Here is a 21,280-nt window from a genome sequence, read left to right as displayed (position 1 = left end):
CAAACAAGACCCCAGGCTCAGCAGGTTGAAATATGTTCTTCAGTCAGTGGGTAGAGTAGGTTAAAATTTTACTGATGCTTCATAATAATGCCTCTCAATTAAAAATAAAAAGTATGGTGCAGTCAAACTACTCCTAAAAGTACCTACAAACAACTCAAGTACATGTAACTAGTTACTACTCACCTCTGAGACAATGTATTTTAATAGGCTTGCTGTAAACAATTGTCATGTTGGCAGAAATTTTTAAGAAAAGGTAAGAAAACAAATTTATGCATTGTTTCTTTGTCATTCTTTTCGCTCATCATGCAAATCCACTTATTTTCCTTTTCTACTTATTCAACACTCGTCTTTCTTCCCTACATCGCTATGACTGTTTTCTTATTTCTCCCCTATTTTCGTTTTTCTCATAACGGCTGTAGAGTGGTATTGATCAAGTATGATCTCTCAACCTCTTCCTATTACCAATGTGTGAACAAGGCAAAACACAGCCTTCCCACACCTGATGCTATGTTGTTCAAAACATTGTAAGGGTTTAAGATGTAGATGTTCAGCCAGCAGGAACACACTCATGGATGGTAGATTCCAAGTTTAATTGATCTTTTTTTACCAATTGATTTCTCAATCAGATTTACTCAGTGTAGTCACTGTTTTCTGTTAAATTAATATTTTTTAAAAAAATTAATGGCAATACATTTGAACCCCTTTTGAGAGGAGCAAGCGGTGAGCTCCATGTTTAAAACTCTGGATGTTGCTCCAACTTCTGCCAATGAGCAGTCGACGAATGCTAAGTGCTATTTGCAGCTATGGAGGGATGCAGCGAGGGACAGTTTTTGTTGCAGTCAGTTTACAACGGAGGCTCAGTCTCTCTTATTGAACCAGGTTGTTCCAATGTACTTCACATTCACTTGTGCATTAAATTGAAACGCTGTGCAGTATTATGTGGTTGTTATGGTAGAGAAGTCCCGACAGTGAGAGGAATGGTTCGCCTCTGTTGATACCACATGGCAATTGAACACAATGAGTCCTTGATCATACTGCCCAACCTTAAATCCAACAAAAGGTGAGCATTTCTGTGCCAAGATGCTATCTGTTTGGATTGAATACTGTCATACCCAAGCTTCCAGAGAGATTAATTATTACATTCTTACACTCAGACATCAGGAACAATGGCAGGTAAGCATGGTGGAAAAATACCAGAGATTTATTACAATAATTTTGGTCCAATCAGAGGTCAGATTGGAACTGCTTAAAACAATTCTGTCTGGTAAACACAACTGCAGGCCATTGGCGCTCTGTTGTCCATTTCTCTCTTTTATTTTATCTCTAGACAGCTTTTATAAAACATAACTAAAAAGGCTAAACACTTATCACTTCCAAGAACATAAATCAGTCAATATCATTGTTTAAGTAGATTCTTTTGGCTTGTAAATGTCTACATGCCACATGAAAATGCTAATGTTAAAAAGCTCAAAATGAAAATGTTATGCGTAACCCATTATTCATTGTGCTTTACGCGCCTGTCACTGTTGTCTGCTCTGAGCTCTGAGAGAGAATTTGTAATTACACATGTACAACATGTTGTGGGTGTGGGTGTGTTTTTGGTGTGCTTACTCCACCAATATACTCCGGGAGTCCAGCAGAGTAAGGCTTGGAGCATGCAGGGGACCAGGAGGAAGCTCAGAGGTCAGCGCTGTAACTTGTGAACTGTTGGTACAGCCCACTTTAGTGCAAGCACTCAGTATCAAGAAGTTAGTTGAGTACACACCAAGACCTAAAACAAAAATACACATTCACTAAAAGTTACAAAAAAGAGAGACACACACTGCCTGACAGCGCAGATAAGATAAACTCGAGCAGTTAGTTTTGCTCTTTTTTTCTCAATCCACCCAACTCTGTTCAAACTACTTTTCTTCTTTTCTGTTTGAAAATCACCCACCATCTGGCCCACTGTTGAAATCCTACCCTGAAACACAATCTATTCTTGCACATACCATGTAATTACAATATCCATAATCCTCCCAATCACAGTGAAAATCAGACACTCTACATTAATAACTCAGCATGGATGAGATGTGCTCTCACTCTTTCTTTGGCTTTCAAATATGTACACTTACACTTTTAAACAGCAAGATGGTTTACTAATTGTATAAACGTGCAGATAAAATAATGAAATAAAAAACTTAAGCATATCTTTCTGCAATAGAGTTTGTACACATCAATGTATGATGCTTTGCATGTTTCCTGTACATATGTGTCTGTGTGCATTCATCTTCCTCTTTTTGGAGGACGCCTTCTCATTGGTGTTACATTTGTTTCATAGCCTCTTCAGGTATTTCCAATAAAAGCTGTAAGGGCAAATTGTGTGCATGGCTGAGTGCTAATGTTTAGTTTTCTTTGTTTCTCTGCCACTTCATTTTCATGTGTATGTTTAGCTTTCTCTTTGAAAGTGCTATTCCCTTGGTAAGGACTGAGACTCGTTCCTCTTTCAAATGCTAATCCCCCATTTTGCTTTTCTGCACCCCTCACCCTCTTTTTTTCACTGAGGCCCCATCCCTCTACAGTCCCAGCTACAGCACACACAAACACTTTTTTTTTTTACCAGTGATGTTGTACTGACTGTTTTTCCCTCTGTAGACCATTTCACTGTTGTGATAGAGGAGGTATTCTGTAATGTCTCCATTTGGCCTATCAATAGGAAAAAATAAAATAAATGAAGACAATATTTTAGAATACTGCACAATTTATACAGTTACAGGACAAAACTTTAGTGATATTTTGTTAAGTTTTAAACAATTTCTAAGGTATACAGGAGAAGAATTAAAACATTTCATAGGCAGAAACACATATGTACTCTGGTGACTGTTCTTTCTCCTTGTTTTTTCTAAATAGCTCTTTAGATCAGATCTTTGAGTGGTTTTCTGTTTCAATAGGTCCTTTATGAGGATGTTTAAAATACTACTTTTGCACAGAATTGTAAGCTAGAAAATTCGGATCAATTACCTGTGTCACATTGCATCATTTCCCAGTCTTTTTAAAAAATTTGCTGTTGCACATGTATGTTCCAGGGTAGAAAGGAAAACTAGGCGGTTTGCTGCCCTTCTTGTTCAAAAGTCTTTGCCTAATTGTGTGTGCAGATGTGCAAACAAGCATCTGCTATGTATGTTGAACAAACTCAACTCTGGTGGCACATTCATTGGGAGTAAACTGTACTAGAGCTTCATAGACACTCACAGGCAACCTGAAAAATGTTAATGAAATTGAACTTCTCAGTTTAAGTTCTTTAAAAAAAACTGCTCTTTTGTGCAATAATCTTAGCAGCATTTCCTTCCATCTTTATGATAGTCGGTAAAAAAAAAAGACTCCTCATTAGCTATAGGAGGAAATCACTGCCAATATAAGACAATGATTTCAAGCACTTTTGTCCCTTTGTATGGCAGTCAGTTTGCTAGAAAGATCGATATGAGTGATTTCATCTGTACTCTTTCACAAATTTTGTGCAAGGCAAAAGTACTATTAACTGAGTTTTTCTTTTTTTTCCTTTACAATAAAGTAAAACAACTTGCTAATATTTCATCTAAACAGTCTGAATAACATCAAACTCAAAGCGAAAGTCAAAAAGTTTGAAAACACAATATTTGTGTCAATGCCATTTCTTTAAGGTGTGACCTCCTTATGTTAGTGTGTAATAACAATTTTAATCTAATGCTCTTTGTTAAAAAGAATTATGTTAATGACGCATTCAGTTAGCCAAAAATACATTTCAGTCAGCCGGAAAGGGGGAGAAAAAGAACTACACAAAGATATAGACCAGGATATTAGATACAAATTAGATATAATTAAAATAGATTACCTAAGTATATGATTTGTGACATTAGAGGAAAAATGAGGCAGATGAGAATGTATTTTTTTTACCTTGCTGGAGGTTCCCAGGTTAAATACAAAGCGGAAGGAGATGCGACCACAAATGGAGGTGAGACCACATCTGGAACTGAAATTGCACTTAAATGAAAATGTATCTACATATATATATACATATGCAGATATTTGGTTCATTCAATTAAAAAAAAAGAAGGTGGTCACAAGTTTTTGTAGGAATACAAGTTATACTCATTCATAGGTATTTATTTATGCCCAATCTTCTATTCACAAAGTTCTGGAAAAATTAATGGTCAAAAACTGTAAAGAAAGAAAGCAAAAAACTGAAAAAAAAGTTGCTGCTCCACCTCATTGAAAGGACCAAGCTCAGGTAGTTCAGAAATCCTAAAACAATATTTCCTCGCCGTCTCTTATTGGAGGTTTTGCTCTTGAAAGTTATTTTGTTGTTGTATTAACGATAAAGTTACCTGAGTTAAGACCAGAATATGTCACTGAACGAAGTCAGTAATCTGTCTAAAAATACATAAACGATAAATAAATGCCACTAAATACACTGCTCAAAAAAATAAAGGGAACACTTAAACAACACAATATAACTCTAAGTAAATCAAACTTCTGTGAAATCAAACTGTCCACTTAGGAAGCAACACTGATAGACAATCAATTTCACCTGCTGTTGTGCAAATGGAATAGACAACAGGTGGAGATTATTGGCAATTAGCAAGACACACTCAATAAAGGAGTGGTTCTGCAGTTGGGACCACAGACCACTTCTCAGTACCTATGCTGTCTGGCTGATGTTTTGGTCAGTTTTGAATGTTGGTGGTGCTTTCACACTCGTGGTAGCATGAGACGGACTCCACAACCCACACAAGTGGCTCAGGTAGTGCAGCTCATCCAGGATGGCACATCAATGCGAGCTGTGGCAAGAAGGTTTGCTGTGTCTGTCAGCGTAGTGTCCAGAGGCTGGAGGCGCTACCAGGAGACAGGCCAGTACACCAGGAGACATGGAGGAGGCCGTAGGAGGGCAACAACCCAGCAGCAGGACCGCTACCTCCGCCTTTGTGCAAGAAGGAACAGGAGGAGCACTGCCAGAGCCCTGCAAAATGACCTCCAGCAGGCCACAAATGTGCATGTGTCTGCACAAACGGTTAGAAACCGACTCCATGAGGATGGTATGAGGGCCCGACGTCCACAGATGGGGGTTGTGCTCACAGCTCAACACCGTGCAGGACGCTTGGCATTTGCCAGAGAACACCAGGATTGGCAAATTCGCCACTGGCACCTTGTGCTCTTCACAGATGAAAGCAGGTTCACACTGAGCACATGTGACAGACGTGACAGAGTTTGGAGACGCCGTGGAGAGCGGTCTGCTGCCTGCAACATCCTTCAGCATGACCGGTTTGGCAGTGGGTCAGTAATGGTGTGGGGTGGCATTTCTTTGGAGGGCCGCACAGCCCTCCATGTGCTCACCAGAGGTAGCCTGACTGCCATTAGGTACCGAGATGAGATCCTCAGACCCCTTGTGAGACCATATGCTGGTGCGGTTGGCCCTGGATTCCTCCTAATGCAGGACAATGCTAGACCTCATGTGGCTGGAATGTGTCAGCAGTTCCTGCAAGATGAAGGCATTGAAGCTATGGACTGGCCAGCCCGTTCCCCAGACCTGAATCCGATTGAGCACATCTGGGACATCATGTCTCGCTCCATCCACCAACGTCACGTTGCACCACAGACTGTCCAGGAGTTGGCGGATGTTTTAGTCCAGGTCTGGGAGGAGATCCCTCAGGAGACCATCCGCCACCTCATCAGGAGGCGTTGTAGGGAGGTCATAGAGGCACGTGGAGGCCACACACAATACTGAGCCTCATTTTGACTTGTTTTAAGGACATTACATTAAAGTTGGATCAGCGTGTAGTGTTATTTCACTTTAATTTTGTGTGTGGCTCCAAATCCAGGCCTCCATTGGTTAATAAATTTGATTTCCATTGATGGTTTTTGTGTGATTTTGTTGTCAGCACATTCAACTTTGTACAGAACAAAGTATTCAATGAGAATATTTCTTTCATTCAGATCTAGGATGTGTTATTTGAGTGTTCCCTTTATTTTTTTGAGCAGTGTATTTTTGAAAGCTTGATCAGTATCATCGGTGTCTGTGATGTGAACCCGTACAACCAAAGAACAATATATGAAAAGCTTCATATTTTATGTGATGCAGGTGTCTCTGATATATCAACAGGAGGTAAAGAAATGTTCTCATGGGGGAGTGAAATTGTGCCGCACAGTAAGCATTAATGAAAAGAATTTTAAATACGTTTTCTTTCCTGGAGACTCTCTGACATGTTTCAGTGCTTTAACATTTTGCTCTGTAGAAATCAATACAGTAATCTGTTTCTTCCCTTTAGCGTCACATTGATTTTTGCTGTCTCTGTACTGACCCCTGCCGTCACATTATCTCCCCAACAAGGCTGGTTACTCCTACACAGATTAATGCAGCAACTGAAAAAAATGAAGAAAAATCTTTGCCTTTCCCAGTCAAGTTTATATTTCTTTATAATCTTTTAAAATCTATACCGTCATCTTTTGTCAAGCTGTTTTGCACACCAAGTGCCTCATTCTTTTCAAATTTTCCATCTTTCATTGAGCCATCCCATCCTTGTTTTAATTTGTCTACCTTTTTTCTAAAGTTATTTTTTTAGTTAATTCAGAAAACAACAAAGCAGTCTTTCTCACTGTTTGTGAAAATGAAAACTAAGTCATACATCAGAAATAAAGATAAACTGAAAAAAGATGCTCACAGATGAAGAGAAAAATTGTACTTGTGCATTTCTTACCTTCTTCTGGGGTTTTGAAGCTTGATCTTACATCACCAACATTACCAACAGGACTCTCAGTGCATCCAGCAGGACTGCACGCACTTACAGTGACAATGTACTGGGTTGATGGAGTGAGACCAGTTATCACACCTGAAGAAGAGTGGAAAAGTAGTGAAGTAAAGAGCGTAGACAAGAAACGGTATCTATAAACAAATCTAACTTTGGACAAGCACCAATCCGATTCATTTTATGTAGAAGAAATCATCTGGTATGAATTCAGGGAAAGTCAGCAATTTGATCAAATCAATAAATAGTATTTCCTGCAGAGGATGAGCAGAGCACACCTGCCCCCGCCCATCCTCAAGATGTTCTACAGAAGTACCATAGAGAACATTCTGACCAGCTGCCTTTCTGTGTGGTGTGGAGGCTGCAGCGCCTCCGACTGGAAGAACGTGAGGAGAGTGGTGCGGACAGCAGAGAGGATCATCGGGGCCCCCCTTCCCTCCATTCAGGACATTTCATCCCAGCGCTGCGTGTCCCGAGGCCGAAACATCATCAGTGACCCCTCACACCCCCACCATGGACTGTTCTCCCTGCTGCCCTCTGGAAAGAGGTTCCGCAGCATCCGGTGCAGGTCCACCAAACAGGTGCAGGTTCCGAAACAGCTTTTTCCCCACTTGCCATCAGACTGCTGAACTCTTAACTGGACTACACTCAAAAACTGGTCTCCACTTTATACCTTGCACATGTACAGAGCTAAATAACTTCTATTTTACTGTCATTCCTGCACTTTATATTTTATATTTAGATTCATATTTTATACTGTATTTTATTTTATTCTGGAGTAACCTCACAACATTGGAAGCTCAAAACACTGTCCTGAGCCGTATGCAACGAAATTTCGTTCTGTATACACCCTGTGCATGCAAAATGACAATAAAGTCAGTCTAAGTCTAAGTCTAAACACATCTGGAGGGAGGAAGTATGAGTGGGTTTATAAGCTGGCTACAATTAGAAGCCATTGTTACATGGTAAAAACAACTTGGGAAAACAATAACAGTCACTCCGTACAACACTCCTGTCCCTCAGTCCCAACATCCTCGACGTGATCAGATGTACTCTGCCTCTTGTGCAATGACTGGACAGATGGATGGAATACTTTTCAGCAGCATAGCATTACATCCTACATAGTCAAGACCTTTTAAAGCTGAACCAGTGGAATCGGAGTTGAAAGTTCACATTTTAATTGCCACACCTCAAATCAATCAAATCAACCCACTGGAGGTTAAATAGTGTCTCTTTCTTTGTAAAGAATATTAACTTCAAAGAGACTATATACTTTAACACCCCTTTATACTAAACATACTTAACTGGATCATTTTATTCTGTATAAAGCATAACACCAAAATATATATCCAAACGGCTTGAAAGTGTGCTTCAAATACTTTTTTTTCCCTGTGTGGTACTGTTGCTAAGCAAATTTGCAGTGCTTGGCAAACAGACCCAGCCTATTCTAATTGTTAAGCTTTACTCGTCTCTCTCTGATGTTTTTTAATTTAGCAGTCTTGGCCTCCTTCACTCCTTTATGCATTTCCAAAGTCACTTTTTTTACATTGTCTGTTTTCTCTTCCACTCCTCCCCACTCCCCTTTCTGCCTTTTGTGCTCAATCACCCTGTACTCGTCTATTTTTCTCACTCTCTCTCAGTGTTACCCATGTCTTTTAATTCAATTAGGGGGCCAGGGCCCCACTCTGCTGCTATTACACCCTCATTTGCTTTCTGTGTTTTTTAGCCATCGGTGTAATTCTCCAGTCAGGTGTCGAGGCTATCATAAATTAAGAAGGAGCCTTATCACAGTGGACTAAATGTCTGGAAAAGAGAGAGGGAGGGAATAAGGACCAGCAAAAGAGACACTGGAGAAGACAGAGGCAGCAAGCTCATCATCATATTTGCCTAGAGACATAGCAGGGTGGAAGAGAGGGGGGACGAATCGCAGGAGTGGACGCAGACATCATCTTCATCATAAAAGACGAAGTGGGGAAAGATAGAAAAGTGAGCAGCAGCAAGAGAGAGGGACGAAAAGGAGTGATGCCAGGGAATGAGATCACTGGGATAGTCCTGAGTGTCTTGTTCCAAATGGAGACAGTCTCCTAAATTTGGAGGCAGGCCAATGAGACATTAACGGGTTTAGCTGGAACATCGTGGATGTATGTGTGTTATTATGAAAAGACAAGAGAGAAATTAAAATAGGATGTCTTTTCATATATGGGCCAAAACGGTTGCTACAGGTGTATGAGAACTCCCAGAAATCAACAGCAACAGGTTTAATGGAACTGAGTAAAAGTTAAAGCTTAAATCAAAATCTATGCATGTTTTGATGTCATTTTTCATAAAGGGTTAGACTGACTGTGATCAGAGTCACAAACTTTGTGGGAACCTTGTGATTAGATTGGTCAATGGAGACAGCAACAGAAATGCCCTCAGCCATAACGATCAGATTCTGTTGACGGCCCATTTAGAAAGAAATGTGCAGAAACAGGTCTAAATGCATAGCTGTGTACAAAAAAAAATACTTAAAATTGCACAAAGGTGGTACTATAATATAACTTAAATGTCCAGCAATAACAAATAAATTAGAGGGGTGAAAATATGTACTTTACCTGTGAAATTTCCATTAGCCAGGTACGTGGCTGTGATAGGTGGCACTTCTGGATGGTCCTTATTATACGCTTTCAGCTCATATCTGTCAATAAGTCCTAGGACGTCACCTGTGAGCGGTAACCACCTCACCTTGGCACTGAACCCGCTGATACTCTCCACTGTGGCTGGAGGTGGCACAGATGTAGGAACTAGACATTTTAGAGAAGAAATTATGAAAATGAAAAAAGACTGTCAGAATTCGATTAGTGTTTATAGATAATATTTTAGAAAGAAGCTTAAAACCGCATTACATTATATAAAAGATGAAACTCCATAAATCAGAATTTCACCACTAAGTTATTGCATTTAAAAAATGTAACTCAAAAATTATGTTTCTCATGAATGTGATACGATTACTGTGATGCACCTAAAGGTATCCAATTGATTAAAAAAGAGAAAAACCTTGTTTACCACAAGCACAAGTCAAGTCAAACCTCAAGAGAAAAGTATATAAATACAAAAAACAGAAACAACAGGTAGACGGCACATGAAATTAAAGAAAAAGCTTTTCCCATCTCTCCGTATTTAATAGGCTCAGTAAATCATGCCTAACCATTAGCATAAATAGTATTTATGAGAGTAGTAACTTTTTCAGCACTGATTTAATACAGCCAGCTATTCATTCATGGCTATATTTCACAGCATTCAACTTCCCACCTTTCCCTGTTGGCTTTTTTCCGAACATCATGAGCCACTGAGGGAGGTCCATCCAGGTCTCCTTTTTCTACTCCCTTGTGATCTTCGTCGCTGTTGTGTTTTGTTTTCAGGCATTATTTGATATTTTGTCAACACCTGTTTTACCCCTAATTATCTGCTTTGTTTCTCATGGCATTTTGATTTTTTATCCATTAGTCATTTAATTCTTTCATTATTGTACTTGTGCCTTTCTAAATTATCTAATTAGTCATGTTCATTGCAATATCTTCTTGTTTATGTTCATAATTTTTCCTCTTTGTATCACTCAATCGCCTTGCACATTTCTTTATCTCCTCCTTTATTGTTGTGTAAGTTTAATTTAAATACTATTCTAAATTGTTGGATTCCTTCCCTCCTCCTTCATTTTGTTAGTTCTTACCTCCCTAATCCCTCGTTGTCCTTTATTTCTTCCTGGTTTTAGCACTTTCTCTCTCTCTTCAATTTATCTCCCCCCCTCTCTGGTCATAGGATGGCGTTCTGAGACCTACTAGTGTATCGTTCACTACTAACGAGCAGCTTTATATTACACGAGGGACCATATAGGCCATTCTGGGTTAACAGCCTTTTACTGTGATGCCCTTTATAGAGGCCTTATCAATCTCTTATACCGTCAGACCCTAGTTATATCAATGGCCTTCAATAAGGCTAATGCGCTGTACAAGATAATGCTGAAAAATATTTTAAGGTTGAAGAAGAATTGCAAATTTCAACACAGAAGACAAAGCTATTTACATAAAGTATTAGCAGTACTCTATGCAAATACTGTATACAAAATAGACCATAGTTAATAATTACAAGTGCATACTATACAATCATCATCTTTGTACATTATTACTACTACTACAGAGATGTCATACCTTTGCCATGACTCCGTCCTCTTTGCCATGGTGATGCTGCCAAACCTCCTGGAGCCACGGCAACAAACCTGTACAGGTACTCTTAAAACATAGTTGTTTTTATAAACACAGACATGAGACAGACAGAGCATATTGATTCCAATCAGATACAATGCATCTAAAAAAGTGCATAGAACACATGTTTTCAAAACTAACCCTAAACTTACTGGTTTTGAACATATTTTCTTGCAGTAATCTTCATGACTTAGTTCACAAATACCCAGAAATATTTTTACAGATTGCTTAAAAATCTCCAGATGTAAATAAGCATTACATTTAGAACTATGTTTGAAGCACCCATAACTCATGGCCTAATTAACAGTAACTCAGCACTACCACCACTATCATTTAGAGCATGTGTTTGCCTAGTGTATGTATATGGCCAAGTAATATTCCTTTACAGTATAAGAGCATTGACAGAGCTTATTCCCAAAGCAGCACCAACAGAAAATTCAAATTTCTGTGCTCTATTTTGCTGACAAGCTTTATGGAGATGCTGAATTCGTTTTCCAGAAGGACTTTGCACTTGTCTGAACTGCCAAAAGTACCAATACTAAGTTTAATGACCATGGTGTCACTATGCATTCATCCATATAAAAGATGAACTGACCAAAATATTAAGTGCACATGCAATATTCATATTTTTGAGGAAAAAAAAAGTAATTTTTGGTTTTTATTAGCTTCAAACCAAAATAATCCAAAAATAAAAGAAATAAACTCTAAATTGTGTCGCTCTGTTGATTAAGTTGAGATAGAATATAAGTTTAACTTATTAAAATAAACTAGTAGAACTTCAGATATTTAAATTTCGCAACATGCATGTAAAAGAAAAATGCACATTGTTACCTGTGAAAGGCAACAAACTATAATCTGTGGCTTGTGTCCGTCTCCCAGTGTATACAAGCACAGAATCATTTCCTCTGCAGTTAAACCGGCTTTCAGTGGTAGGACAGCCGTCTAAGTTGACTCTAACAGATCGGCGGTAAGCAACCGAGAGATTAATACTTCGACTGACAGGAGGGGTTCTTTCATCACTGCGAACAGTTAGACCTCGAATGCAACCTCCAAGCCCTGTGAAAGAAACCAAACAAACAAAAGGAGCAGAATGTGTCATGAGTACTGTAAATACAGGGATTATCCCATTTTATGCTTGGTTTGATTTGAGTTGTATTGTTCTTCACTTAGTTCTACATATTTCTCATCATACAACACACTCCCAATTATGTCTGAGTAATTATGCTATTGGAATACTTGAAAATAAGTTGAACTTAGGGTAAATACACTTCCAATAACTCCATGATCTGTCGGTGTGTCTTACAAGAAGAAACTTCACAGAAAGACAACCAAAACCATGGGGCTCCCTAACAAATGAAAACTTTGTAAAGAAATATTAGGAGATTGCAGAGAATAGAAGGAAAGCTACCAAGAATATTAATAAAACAGTCACAGCTCAAAACATATTCAACTTTGAACACGTGACATTTTTTATGCATCTTACCATGTTTGTGACTTTGACCATTAAGACCAGGATGTGAGAGTTCAATGGGCACGCCACCCAAATACAGTGCAGAATTGACTCTCAATCTTGCCGGCTCTCCCACTTCCCACATTTCCTCGGCCCAATCACCCACCGCAGCAGAGATGAGAGAGCCCTGTTTTGCGAGTGACAACTTTTTCCAGTCTCCATCACAGTAGCTAAGACCAACCCACATGCGGAGTTCAGTTGCACGGCCACCAGACGCAAGAATGAAGGACAAGAGACCGGCTTCCAGTTCTACCTGAAAAAACCCCCAAACAAAACAAGAAGGTTGATATTACAAATAATTATCACAGTTTGTCTTTCTTCTTAAAATTGTATCTTGAACTGAGTCTATTATCTTACAAGCATGTAATCTTCGGTTTGTGTGCTGTATGCAAACAGCAAAAGTGCACTGAGCTGGTCAGTTCTGAAATCCATTAAAATGTCAAAGTTACGTCCTCCACTGAAAACACCTGTGTCCAACTCCAAGTAACCTGCAAGTGCACAAAGTATGTAATTAGTACCAAAATGTATTTGTATTACAAGAAAACATGTAAAGTTTAAAATACAGAATATCTTTTAGGGTACGAATAATTTAATCATGCTCTCAAAAAAACTGAATAAAAAAAATAACTCTTACAAGGAATTAAAAAAAATTAACTAATGAACTTGATCTTGAGACAGAGACCAATTATCTTATATTTCCTAAGAAGAAATACTAACTGTCATTAGCAGCAAGCGTATTGAGATAAGAAACAGGAGAGGTGTATTTGGGCACTAAAGATAAATTGAATGTTGACAAATATAGTTTGACAGTCCACATGGTATTTTGTTCCTCATTATTTCATATATCTTATTAGCTATGTTTCTATTCATAGCGTATGTCATGTGCTTTAGCTTAAATTTTACAATTTAGAAAAAAGAAAAAAACATAAATTAACCAAGAAGTTAAAAGCATAATCCTACCATCACCCAGAAAATGGACTCCTTTTACAGTTTGTAGAGGACATCCTTCCCAGCTTTCATACACTCCCACCTTCTTGGTGGCTTTTTTCCAATCCAGTATTTCCCATTTCTCTGCAGGACTGTCACTCATCTTTAAACTTATGTCTCTGAGGCAGCCAGAGAAGCCCCTCCGAACCAGTCGGGTATCCCCTGGAAAGAGATCAACACTGTCAGCCTTACCATAAGCACAAAAGACAATTACAAAGTACAGTTTTAGGTAGAAGTTTTGGATGGGCTTCTCATCGGGATTAGGGCTGAAACGATTCCTCGAAGGATTCGATTACCTCGATTGTTAAAATTCCTCGAGGAAAATGTACCTGCCTCAAAGTTTCGTTAATTTATGTGTTATTATTTAGCGCACCATGCTCTGACCGGAACGTTATTTGCGTTGCACGGAGCTCTGACTTCCGCCTCTGAGTTGTTGACAAAAGCTAAGTGTTAGCGGCATAACGCCCAATTTTCATGTTCGGCCGTGGGGATTTTATTGATTGATGACAATGCCGGGTTTTCATCGTTTTTGGGGGACCAATAAGCATCCTTAAAATGGCTGCCGCGATGCCTGGAGCACGGCAGCCTTTCTCCTCCGGGAGCTGCTGGTTCAACGCGAACGGCGGAAAGAGTGAGCGCTGCGGGAATATTTATACAGGTGAGCAGATAAGACTGAACACGGCGGGCGGCTGAGTAGTTGATGCTTACAGTGTAAGTGTAACTTTACGGACGAACCGCACAATAAATTTCATCTCATCCCGGTCTCAACAAACGGGTGGCGGAGCACATCGTGGTGGTACATGGCTGGTAGATGAGTTTCTGAGTGTGACGAACGAAGGTGCTGTAAATATCCCGTATTGCTCCCCAGCTTTATCACTTTCGTCCCCTGGTCTACTTCCTCCTCTCCACCCCCATCTCACGTTCGTTGGCTCGCCTGCCCCCCACCACCACCACCCCAAGCCCCCCCCACTCCAGGCGACGGTTCCCGTATTCTCAAACGCAAAGCTTCTCAGGTATGGACCAAGGTGAGAGTTCATCTATTAAACTGACTGAAGATGAATACATAAACTAAAAGCTGGAGTATAGACATTTTATAAGTGTATTTGTGAGCCTGCCTCTTTATTATTAAATTGAATAGAATTTCAAATCTTTGTATAACTTTTCTTCAGGTTAATTTAGAAAGTGAGCTATTATTGTTACAAGTTAATTTTCTGAACTACAAAAAAGTAACTGTTAGGGACGCTCAAATATGAAGAATAGGACTGATATTGATATCCGATAGTAAGACTGGTGTTATGCCAGATTTACCAATATTTTATTAATTTTAAAAAATCCGATTACTCGATTAATCATAAGAATAATCGATAGATTACTCGATTACTAAAATATTCGTTTACAACAGCCCTAATCGGGATGAATTTCATATTAATTTTCTTCTTTTATAGATTAATTGGGAGGAGTCGAGGGTCCATAGTGCATCAATCGAACAAGATAGAACTTCAACAATTTGTGGAAGGGTGAATTGGGTGCACAAGTTTGAAATTCTTTAGCATTTTCTCAAATCCCCACAGAGTCACGATTATACATCACTGCTCAAATATCCCACAAGTTGAATCTCAACTGTGCCTTTTATGTAACAATTGTCAAGCTTATAGCATAATACCAGCTGAATATATAACCACTGTGCTGGACATAAGTGTAGTCCACATAATTTTAATATTAGGTTATGGTCAGGGCTCTGAGAAGCCCATTCCAGAAGTTTAATCATACTTTAGTCATACTTTGTGCACTCTAACACCTATAGATGTTGACCTGTTTGAACACTCAATTATGTCCACGGTTTTAATAAGTTGTTTGGTGATTTAAGGTGAAAAATCTGGAAGCGATCTAAATCTATTGATTCCACAATTTACCTGTACAACTGGCATTAAAGCAGCCCCACGTCTGTTTTATAAATACTTGTACATTTCAGTCAAGCTTGAAAATGTATTGTATTGGTCAATCCAGTGATTGCTGTCAAAAAATCATTTTAAACTGGCTCATATAATCTTCCAACTATACTCAATCTTCATCACCAATGAGAAGTTAATAGGCCTCGAGACATTCTATAACCTTCAGGCCTACAGATTTCTGTGTAATGAATTGACAATATATGAGGAAAGGCCACAATAAATTTAATCTTGTAATCTCAATATCAATGTCATTAAAAATCATTGAAGTTGTATGCTATATAATCCTTTTACCTTGGCAACAAAATGGTTTAAATTCATAATGAAAAACTCAAGTTTAATTTGGCAATTGCAATCATACATAGTGGGTAGATGTAAATAGGAACTGTATATATTCACTGTAAAAAGAAACAAAGGTTTTACTCATCATAACATAAAACATTAATTTAAAAACTACACTTATGCTGTAAAACTGACAATTGGCATAAATAGTATAAATAATGGCTTGAGCTTTACCTGAATCATTTCTTAGAATAGCAAAATCTTCGGGGAGGCCTCCAATGAACAGTCCCATGTTTTCCCCAATGATGCTGTTTCCACTGGAAGCTGATGCACTTCCTGGGAGCGGTGAATGTAGGGAACACATACAAAGTAAAAGAGCAGAACAGGACAACAATAAGGACTTACAATTCAGGTTTGTTTAGCCAACAATGACTCCAACGTGCACTGATGTACAGTATGTGGGGACTGTTTTAAGTATACATTTGTCTTTAAAGCATTTGAGTTTCCTGGAAAACTCATAAATAAAATGTACTTGAGAACTTAAAATAAATTAACTTAACATCAGTATTAGAAAGGAAAAGCAGCAGATGAAAAGTAGCAAAAAACACACATAAAAACATAGTTTTTTGTTTCTTTGGGCCCGACAGTAATTTGGGATTTACTTTCAGTAAAAAATACTCAGTGATTCACACTATCCACATTTAAGCTTATACCCAAGTCATATTTAAACACTGAGAAGCACGCTATGCCATCCCTACATTTACAGAGAAGCAGAAGCAAACACACAGAATAGTTAGAGTGAATATAAAATAGTTACCGCTATATTGGAGGTTTATAGTGATTGTTCCCACAGCCCTTTGCCTAGTTGCTACTATATTGTGCCACTGGCCATCATTGTAGCGGCGATTCCCGTCACCATGTACACCTACAGCCACTGCTGAACCCTATAAACAAAAATAAAAATGCATAAACAAGCAATATAAACCAACAATATGGGCAAGAACTGAAAATGTTTTTGTAAACATTGACTGAAGGTCTATGGGTTTTAGAGCAGTTACCAAAGTTAATCTACAAACTTTAAGCAAAAGCAGAACACTTGCTTAGTCTTTGAGGATTGATCCCAAACACAACCAAGACACATTAGGACACAAACGTGTACACATAATGATCAAAGTGCTGTTACAGAGCTTTTTGCTAGCTATTATGTATGACATCATTGTTCTGATCAGCTTTTAGTAGCAAGGAGCAATATACTAAAACAAGAAATCACATAAATGTGAATAAACACAAACACAGTGATGAAGATTTAATGATGAGATCAATAAATGTATGACTGCCAGAGTACATCAGCGTCTGACATCTTTACTGCTATCGCCATACAGCTCAAGTTAACGAGACAACACAGAAGGAGTCTGTTTACCTCTTTTTGCTCACCTCTCCCAAATATACAGAAACACTTGTTTAATTACTTGACTGGGAACTACTAGCTGTGAAATTATACACTCAAACCTCCCAGAAACTACTGTTAAAGTGCCCTTGAGCAAGACATTTAGAGTATAACTGCCACTCAAGTGGTTTTGTTCAATACACTAAGGTTTGATGGGTGGTTTTACTGGAAAGAACCGCAATAGAAAACCTTGCCGGTCATTTTCATTTTGTCAGGCAATGTATACTATCAGTGGAGGACATTATCTGTGTTTTGAGTAAATAGCTGGAGAAAACACACCGCAATTTAGAAAACCCAGTCGTGCTATGGTGTCATTCTGAGTACTACAGCACTTGACTGATGTGTGTGTTTCCTATTGGGTGCCCTGGTATCAATCTCTTAATTATAAAGCATGAGTCCATAAACTCGTGGGCACACAAAGCATTTTAAACCAAAATACCACTCCTGTGGTTTTTCATGCTGTTTTGCCCTTGCAAGTACACACAGCAAAACCAGATTTGGACATGCATTATACAAAATACAACATATTTTTGCACTGACTGTTATTAAATCAGACTGAACTTTGTAATACTTTTTGATTTCTACATTCAGTAGAAATCTGTTGACAACTGCTGACAAGTATTCAAGAGTTTGAATGAACTAAAATTACTATACCTACCTTAAAACAATCTGGGAAAGTCTAGATGATGATGCTTTGTAACCGCTGATTGATTAATTCACAACATTTGAGCTAAATGAAGACACTTGTGGATTTTAACACAATTCCTCAAATATATTACTTCATGCAGCATGGGAGAATTTTATGCAAAATTTTCAACCACCTCCCAACATTTGTAAATTCTAAGGTATTTTTTTTCTAATGATAGCTACATCATTTTTATTTTATTTTTTTACACAAAAGCCAGCTAATAATGTTGCTCAGTGCACCAGTACAGTGCAAAGGCACTTCAAAGCAATATACTTTTTATGTCTGTTTCAAGACTTTTCCATCATTTGACACTAATTTCTACTCTAGCACACTGGTTTATCTCTGACAAGGGAAAGGTAATTTTTGTGCGTTCCTGTGCTTTTACATATGTATGTGTGTGGCAAGACACAGATACACTTATTTATGAGCATATCACTTCCCCGTGTCATGCTAAATTACCCCCTGCACTGCTAATCCCATTAGGCTAGCTCAACAAGCTAATAGGGGGAAGTAATGGGCCCAGCTATATGTATCTAGGGGAACACTAATAAGCCGTGACACCACTCCTACTGTTAATTACCCCAAACTAACCTAAACAAAGGAATCAACCCAGCTGGAGAAGACACACAGACATCTTGCAATACAACCATACACACCCCAACATTATATATTTATCTGCTGATAAAAACATTTTGCTAACTTATATTAAAAAGTGACACTGCTTGGGAATCAATCTGGATGCATGTCTGTGCAAGTGTGGGCTTGTGCCATCAGTAAGTGGCCTTGTGAATCTATGTGTAATCGTCTCTCACTATCACTTTCATCATCAAAGTGACTGACTCTTAACCCTTCTACAAGTAGCTATACAGATGGATTAGGAAAACGGTGATCTGCATGTATGCAAGAGTGTGTTGGTGTGTGTGCATTTGTCTGTGTGTGTAAGTGTCAGGGTGAAAAGCTTAATTAGTTTGCAATTGGTATTCACGCATGGTGACTGCAGGGAATGAGTTAATTGCAGTCCAATTCAAACGTTGACACACTTTCAAAGTTTTCCCCTCTCCCTGACAGAAACCAATGAGGGACTACAGATCACATTTACTAGATGAGAGCCAGTAAGAGAGAAAAATAAGAGGTGGTGGTGGAAGAGAAAGAAAGAAAAACATGTAGAGAGAAGAGCAGATTAGACAAAAGAGTAAAAAAAATAGGTGGAGTCAGAAAATTAGGAACAGACATACAAAATAACAAATTTTCATAAAAAATGGGTTAAACAGCCAAAGTGGTGGAGCTGTTATACTGTAAAAGTTGATATTTTTAGCAGATTCTGGCATTAAACCTTTACTACTCTGAAGATGTTGTTGTTTCAAAGAGATTTTTTTACAAACAATTATTTCTCTGTTGTTTCCCTGAAGGCAATAATAAAAACTTTGTTCATTAAATGTGAGATTGTTGACTACTTATTGCAATTGAGTTTGTTTGATGTGAACGTTTTATTTAGAGTTATTGAGGCGCTTGTTGCCTGCATACAGTATTAGATTTATATCTCAGTAAAATTGTACAACAGATACACACCGAACAGAAATGTAGAGAGATCAATAAGCTGTCAGGAGGAGTACCCAGAAAAAGCCTGCACATTCACAGGGAGAATATGCAAAAGACCCTACACTGCGATTTGAAGCCATGGCCTTCTTGTTCCAAGGCAACAGTGCAACCAGCTGTGCCTCACTATTTCTATACATATTTAAATTCATCTGCTTGTGTCTTTTAATTATTGATATAATGATAATAAAAAAAGTAAGATATGGTACCTGAGGATCAAACAAAAAGTATGGGCGTCCGTTTTTGATCTGGATGGCCAAAAACTCCTCCTGATGTCCTGGAGAGAAGGCAGACAGCAGGAGGCCATGTGGGGACCAAGTCTTGAAACTCAACTTAACACCTAAAGCAAAATTTAATCAGAAACAAGAAGATAGAAGGACTCAATAAAAAAACAAAACACATTTTCATACATGATATCTTAAATACCTAGACAATAAGAAAATTGTTAAATACAATAAAATAATTACTGTAATCTGCTGAAGGTACTTCGATTTGAGTTGTGGCTGTAAAGGTGTTTTAAATTTAACCTTGAAAATAAGATGAAAAACCCACACGTAGATATTTTTACGTACTCCCTCTGTATGATTTCCTAAAATTTTAAAAGCTCTCGAGTGGAAACTAGCAATCAAGTGTAAAAGGTTTTAAAGCATACACACATTTTTAAACAGATAATTATCATGCTATGGATTACTGAATTATTTTTATGATATTGTAAATTCCAGAGTGCAAAAATTTAGTAATAAAGTTGGACTCGATACCTCTGCACAATGCACTACTATATTTAAAGTTAAAAAAGAAAGAAATGTTTGAAAAGAATAGCTCTAAACTGACTATTTTCACTGTAAGACTGCTGTCTGAGATAATCCTACCACCAAAATACACATGAGGAAACTAGTCTTAGCAGACACATCTACTTTCGCACTTATACCATTTCTCACTTGTGATCTCTGTCTTTCATCTCCTGAAGAGTCTTCCCTGTGTACATTATAAGATCAAAATAGAGTAAAGATTGTGCACAAACTCAAATGTGTATGAAACTGCAGTAGGGGAACTGATAAATATGGAAAGAAGGCTATTTCCATATTTAACCATTAAATAGGAAAATAACTTTATTTTTACCAAAAGCAGAATCCTTTAGGATCCAAAAGCTATGCAAGACCATGGAAGTATGCATCTAAATGTATGCTAAAAGATGTTAGAGATTTAAAGATGTTATTTCTGAGCCATGTGTAGGGAATCAAAATTTGCATCAATGTTTGGCTTGTGCAATTATTAATTATAAAATATGGTGTGACCTTTATAAAGCTTTTGCAGTGTGGGAAGCTAATATGTCTTAATGATAGACAGAAAATCAGGCCTTCTGTTTTGTCATGTTGCAATGGATCAGAGTTTGGATCCTAATTCACTATTTGGTCCATAGAACGGCACAGACAAGGCACGTTTTGTATGGGTTTACATAAAGAACAACAAGCAGGATCATCTAAGGAATTAAATTAAATCAGTTTCAGGTTAAACAGATGAGTGTAATTTGATTTAAAATGAAAAGAAGTAAGAGCTCAACATTGCTCATTTTCACCCAATTTCATGACACACAATTTGAGAGAAAACCTATTAACTTTCAGGAGTTTCCTGAAAATTAATATAGTATAAAATATAAAACTAATTTGTTTTATACTTTTTTATTAAGACTCAGCTTGCGTAGTACAACACATTAAATATATATGAAATAACTTACGACTGACTTTTATTTTCTCCCAATTGAAAATAAATTGGGATAAGCTTAAGTGTAGAATATTAAATACAGCTTAAGTGTAGAATATTA

At 38.0% G+C, this 21,280-nt stretch overlaps 1 protein-coding gene across 1 annotated transcript in view; it reads right to left on the bottom strand.

Moving 5' to 3' along the window:
* ush2a (usherin) overlaps positions 1-21,280 on the bottom strand; it is a 198,485-nt gene that overhangs the window by 111,950 nt on the left and 65,255 nt on the right. The window contains exons 29-41 of the mRNA XM_023332326.1: positions 19,668-19,798; positions 16,545-16,671; positions 15,962-16,063; positions 13,470-13,658; positions 12,867-12,997; positions 12,483-12,762; positions 11,831-12,055; positions 10,946-11,026; positions 9,353-9,541; positions 6,711-6,842; positions 3,913-3,988; positions 2,600-2,685; positions 1,612-1,771 (exon numbers count right to left, since the gene is read on the bottom strand). Coding sequence (XP_023188094.1) covers positions 1,612-1,771; positions 2,600-2,685; positions 3,913-3,988; positions 6,711-6,842; positions 9,353-9,541; positions 10,946-11,026; positions 11,831-12,055; positions 12,483-12,762; positions 12,867-12,997; positions 13,470-13,658; positions 15,962-16,063; positions 16,545-16,671; positions 19,668-19,798 — 1,909 coding nt within the window. The remainder of the gene's footprint in view (positions 1-1,611; positions 1,772-2,599; positions 2,686-3,912; positions 3,989-6,710; positions 6,843-9,352; positions 9,542-10,945; positions 11,027-11,830; positions 12,056-12,482; positions 12,763-12,866; positions 12,998-13,469; positions 13,659-15,961; positions 16,064-16,544; positions 16,672-19,667; positions 19,799-21,280) is intronic.

The sequence above is a fragment of the Xiphophorus maculatus genome, chromosome 4 (assembly GCF_002775205.1).
Source record: "Xiphophorus maculatus strain JP 163 A chromosome 4, X_maculatus-5.0-male, whole genome shotgun sequence".
Taxonomy (NCBI): domain Eukaryota; kingdom Metazoa; phylum Chordata; class Actinopteri; order Cyprinodontiformes; family Poeciliidae; genus Xiphophorus; species Xiphophorus maculatus.
Note: the sequence above shows the minus strand (reverse complement) of the source record. Positions and strands in the feature narration are given on the sequence as shown.